This window comes from Propithecus coquereli, unplaced genomic scaffold (genome assembly GCF_000956105.1).
Source record: "Propithecus coquereli isolate 6110/MARCELLA unplaced genomic scaffold, Pcoq_1.0 Scaffold230, whole genome shotgun sequence".
NCBI classification, from domain to species: domain Eukaryota; kingdom Metazoa; phylum Chordata; class Mammalia; order Primates; family Indriidae; genus Propithecus; species Propithecus coquereli.
The window spans coordinates 270,645-276,439 of NW_012147842.1; the positions used below are offsets into that span (position 1 = coordinate 270,645).

At 34.7% G+C, this 5,795-nt stretch overlaps 1 protein-coding gene across 1 annotated transcript in view; it reads left to right on the forward strand.

Annotated features, from left to right (window-relative positions):
• LOC105811188 (transmembrane protease serine 11F) overlaps positions 1-1,645 on the forward strand; it is a 59,913-nt gene extending 58,268 nt beyond the window's left edge. The window contains exon 9 of the mRNA XM_012645331.1: positions 1,487-1,645. Within this exon, the coding sequence (XP_012500785.1) occupies positions 1,487-1,645 (159 nt within the window). The remainder of the gene's footprint in view (positions 1-1,486) is intronic.
• Positions 1,646-5,795: the final 4,150 nt, after the last annotated feature.

Below are 5,795 nucleotides of genomic sequence, written 5' to 3' on the forward strand. Positions count from 1 at the left end.
CCACTCAACCGGATCATCTTCCTATGTTTTTTATCTGCATTGAATTTCATCCCCTTTCATTCTCTTAAACAAGCTAGAAGCTGTTCTCTCACTTCTATCCCATCGATTATCTAATCCCATGGATTTTACCTTCTTAAATATCTCTCTTTAACCATTTCTCCACTGCCTTCTTCCCCCTCTCTCTTCCTCCTCCATTGCTCCCTCCCTCCACCAGACAACTATACTATTAATGGCAATCTTGTTTATTTCCTCCTGTTCACTCTTATGGTCCTTTACTGCATTAGTCAAATGAAAGCCAGAATGATTTCTAACAAGATGTTAATCATGTCAAATTCCTCCTGAAAACACCCTAGTAGCTTACCTTTGGTCTTAAAAAACAAAATCTTCTAAACAAGACCCACAAAGACCAGTCTCTCCTTAGCTCATCACAAACTACTTGTCTCCCTTGCTGTCTTCTCTCCAGCCCTCCCCTTTTTAGCTCCTTGCATATGCCATACTCCTTTCATGCCACGGAGCATTTGTAATACTGTTCCCTCTGCCTAGAACACACTTCATCTCTACTTTCCTTGGTGTGGTTAACTCCTCTTCCTTCAGATTATCAGCTCAATTGCACTTATCAGAGGAAACTTCCCTGTCATATTTTACTATTACCAGTGAAATTGCACTATTGTGTGTTCATATCACAGTGGTAATTTTGTATTTATGGGTTTATTTAATATTGGTTTTTTTAAACCTAAACTTCAAGTTCTCTGAGAATAAGGACCTTTCATTCGGTCTTCCTTGGATTCCCCAATGCAGATCCAAATGCCTGGGACACATAATGGGAACTCAAATAGTTGACAAATAAATGGAAGACGCACAAAAAAGTTAAGTGTCTTACCTGATGTCACACAGCCAGTAATAGAGCTGGATCTGAAGCTCAGTTCAATTGCTAAGAGCACATTTTTACCCTCTGCTTGTATATCTGTTTATTTACTTAATCTTCCTTGTTCCAAAGAGATTTAAAGGACCTTATATAAAATTCAGCAAGAAAACAAATTAAAAAAGGAGACCAGGAGTAGGTTCATAAAATGCAATCGAGCTAACAATATTCAGAAGAGATCACTGAAATATTCCACCCAGGCCCACAACTACTAATCTCATATTTAACATTTTCTATGCTTATTACTAAATCATACATAAAGTATCTAATCAAACCAACAAAAAAATATAAAATCCAGGGATGCAAAACCATAAATAATGTAACCATTTCATGTGAATAAATGTTAGCCTTTCTAAAAAAAGAAAAACCAATGCACCGTAAAATTTAGCACCAACTTCTAACTCAATTAAGAGAACCATGATATAATCTACTTGTAGTTTGGCTGTGTGGTCTATGTACCAATTTCCATTTTTTTTTTCTGTGAAAGAGAGATGATTACAATGACCTTCCTACTGAATTAAATTAGAGTTAACAATTTCAACTATGCATTTGTTTTTATTCCAGGGTGATTCTGGTGGACCTCTGGTTTACGATAATCATGACATCTGGTACGTTGTAGGTATAGTAAGTTGGGGACAATCATGTGCTCTTCCCAAAAAACCTGGAGTCTACACAAGGGTGACTAAATATCGAGACTGGATTGCCTCAAAGACTGGTGTCTAGTGTGGATTGTCCGTGAGTTACATCCATGGAGCTGAAACTTAACATATTGTGGATTATTTATATTCATGTGGTTTGGATAAGAGCTTTTGCTAGACGTCAAGAAACCCTTCAGCCCCAGCCAAATCTAGTACTGTGAGGTGGCCTTTGTGTACATATAGTCAAACTCACTCTCTTCCATGAGAGAAGACGACACAGAAAATCACAGATAGCACCAATTCCTCACTCACCATGGAAACTGCTTGTGATACTTCTTAATAAGGTGAATTACGTATTAGTTCTTTCCCTCAATGGAAGACAGGAACATCATTTTCCACAGGATCTGAAGAGCTACCAGTGCTGCCAAAATCTAACCTCAATAATAACCTGGAGCACCTGGGTTTCTTCTAGTGAAAAACCCAAGAACAATCTTCCCTGAGGATTCAGGGCTTCAACATTCTCGAACTGCTGAATAGACATTCAATGGCCAGAATGGAGAAGCATGGCATTTGCAATATAACTTGAACTCTAACCGGAATTTATAGCTAATAATACAGAGCATTATCATTAGCCGCAAGATGTGACATTTGAAAACTGTTTCAATGTATGTAAACTTGCTGTTAACACTGTGTTACACACTCAAGCACTAGCTTCAGGAAGCAGGTTGTGTTGTTAAGAAGCATTTCTGAATTTATCCTTTATCAACATTTTGCCATCTGGACATAAATTATAGTCAGCCTAGAGAGGAGAAAAAGAAGACTCATGGAAGCGTTTTTCCATGAGTACAAGGAAGATAAGAAGAAGGGTATGAAGGTTAGCAGAGCTGGTTTCACATGAACAGCAATAGGACAGATGCCCTAATTTTTGGTGGAATGAGCTGTCCAGTTATTTATAAATATTTACTTCAGCATATGGTAACTATTATAGTACTTTCAAAAGTCTGAGAGGTCAGAGGTCTATCAGAATATCAGATTGGAAGAGCCGATTTGTATAAAACACAGTGCCTGGCATATACTAGGCACTGAATAAATGTTTGCTATATGGAATTCATTGCTTTGGTAAGCTTTAAGATAAATAAATTCAGTTTTGTCAAATAAGTGAATGGCTTCGGGGCTTAAAGACAGCCCAAAGCCTAGTGGTGGGCATAGTGGTAAGGAGCACAGGCTTTGAACCAGACTGTCCAAGCTCGAACATTACCTCTTGTCACATGTGAGCTATGTGTCTCTTTGTGCAAGTTACTTAACATTTAGTTCTTTTATCTCTACAATGAGAATAAAAATGGTACTACCTCACATGGTTGTTTTGAGAATTAAATGCATTAATACAAGCAGTTGAACAGTGTCTGTAGACAGTAGGCTCTTAATCACTATTAATATGCTTTGGACTCAATAAAACTTACTGTATTTTTAAAAAACTGTCCCTTGCTTTTTTTAAAGCCATGCAATTGGTTTCAAAATACTTTCTTACATTGTAAAAAAAAAGTTAGATGAACTACTGGATTGTCAAAATCACTTTTATGTCTGATTAATACATTTTGAACTATATCTGCTTATAGACAGTCATAGAATGCTAGAATCATCTGTCACCATAGTTGTGACTACAGATATGGTCTGTATTAATCTCCAAATCTCAAATGTGAGACCTAGATTTGTTGCCCAGATTTATCCTAGAAAAATCTGGCCCATCCATTTCTTTGGTGATGGAAAGTTTTGTTAATTTATATGTATGCATGTTTATATGTAAATAAGATAAAACTAAGACATCATGAACACAAAGGGTCATCCATGCACATTTTCCTTTTAAAGAGAAAATGTCATCAAATTTCTGAGTTGATGATTGGTAATAACTAAATACCACCAGAAAAAATAGAGTGAAAACTTAAAATTCCTTAACTTAAACTCCTACAGTCTGCATCTAGCACAGAAAGATCTAATGCATTCTGAGAATATTTAGCCTATTAAAGATGGCCTTGACTGATGATGAACTTCTTAAATATTAAACTACAGAGAAAAACTCTTTCCTCTGTGTAAGTTCTGTACCAATGGATATGTGCTTTTGTGTAATTTTATTTGTTTCATAAGACTGTGATACCTTCTTGTGAATAAGTATCTGTGAAACTATGTATACTGATTAAATATTTCAATGCTTAATTCTATTCAATTCAATGGCATTTTAACAGATGAATAAATACAAAAGTCCATAAGTAAATCTAAGAAATGGAAAAGTAGATTTTTTAAAAAAATTGTTATGTCCTATTTCTAGTTTCATGTTTGACCTATTGAGTTGTTTTATAGAAATCATGTAATATTTTTTACCTCATGTTTTCCATCTGCCAAATGGGACATTAGGCTGGCTACCTCATGGCATTGTTGTGAGGCTTTCCTGATGAATAATAATAAAGTTGAAAAGTAAAAGAATATTTAAAACTTGACCAAAAAAATGCACAGTATAATACTGTAAACCAATACTGGTACAGGTGATGCTACAAATGAATTAAGATTGTAAAAAAGTTTGGTTTCTTTTTAACAGTATTGACATTTTTACTGCTTTGTGAATTTTACAAATATATTTGTGGTTAAAAACATAAGCAAAACAAAAGCTAGGCTTTGCCTTCTGTGTGGTGATGCTACAGTAAGATTCATGTCTTTTCAGAGGAAAAAAAAAAAAAACCCTACAATTTGACGCATTTTAAAATACAGGTCAAATCCATTAGGCTGAAAATAAATAGCACAGCATGTAATCCCTGCAGAATCTTAATGGAATCTTAGATGCCATGAGAACTGAAGGGTTAGTTTATAATGCCAGAACAAGGTTGGACCAAAATTTTTGCCAATATAGTTAACCATCTCTTAATGAAATCTGTGTGATTCAATAACAACAACAAAAATATATTAACAGGAATCTACCCTTTCCACTGAATAAACTTATTTCTTTGTTAATATGTTTGACAGAGAGGAGAGGTATGTGAGGCATTCTTTCGTGCAATCATGGAAATGAAAAATAAATTTGTTACAAATGTTTGAAATTCATGCTAGAATCATAGCTGTTAGGTGCTTCCCAACTCTAAGAGATTATCTACATCGACCTCTTTTTTTGACTGATACAAAACCAATGCCAAGAGAATGTTTACGAGGTTATATAGTGAGTTATAACCAATGTAGCAACAGAATAGAGTTGCCCTAGTATCCAGTCTAGTTTTTTCTCCACTACTCTTACCTGAGTTATGCATGTTCAGTAGCCAGTTTTCATCGTAGACCTAGAAATCACTGAAATTGACTACTGCCAAACCAGTTTCTCCCTGCAAAAGAAAATACGAGGTAAGCTAAACCCACATGGTATTCAGCAAAGTATGTGGTTCTACCAAACCAGTTTTACCATTAAGACAACAACCCACTCAAAACTATACTCAACTATGCCTAAGGAAATGCAGAATGAATTTAATGTAGGCAAGTCTACTAAGCTAGTTAAGCTAGCAGGTCATAATGCTCTATAGAAAGTTTAGCCCCTAAATTCATTAAAGCCTTGATATGGTACAAATAAAAAATCCATATATTTTAAAATAAGGAGCAGCAAAAGATTGTGAACTTTATTAAAATACCAAATGTTTGTCTTTCTCTTTGTTCTTTTTAAATGCCTCATTAAAGAATATGTTTTATAAACAAAGCTACAGAAGCCCACGAAAATGCAGAAAATTTAAAAAGTTTTGTAAATGCTTACAATGAACATTCTTTTACAGGTTCCAATATTTGCCTTGCCTTGAAGTTTTAACTATGACTAATAAAAAAGGAGAAAAATGCAATCATTTCACACAATTGAAAAGAAATACATCTTTGGCCCACTGTCTTCAAGCTGTCAAATGCAAAATTAACCTATCTTCCCCATAATGCTACTGTGTGGCTTTCTTGTTGCATAATAAAGTCTAAAAGTCAGAGAATGTTTAAAATCTGCTCCAAAAGTGCAGATCATTGTAAGCCGATTTCAACACAGGAAATGCCACACACTTGTTAAAATTGTAAAGAGGTTTTTATAGAGTGTTAGCGTTTTTTTTTTTTTTTTTATCAATAGTATCACTTTGTTATTTTGCAGATACTGCTGTTTGGTTGAAATTATATTTAACATTTTCTCATGAGAAACATACAGCTTCTGCAGTTAATATTAATCTATTGAAAAAAAA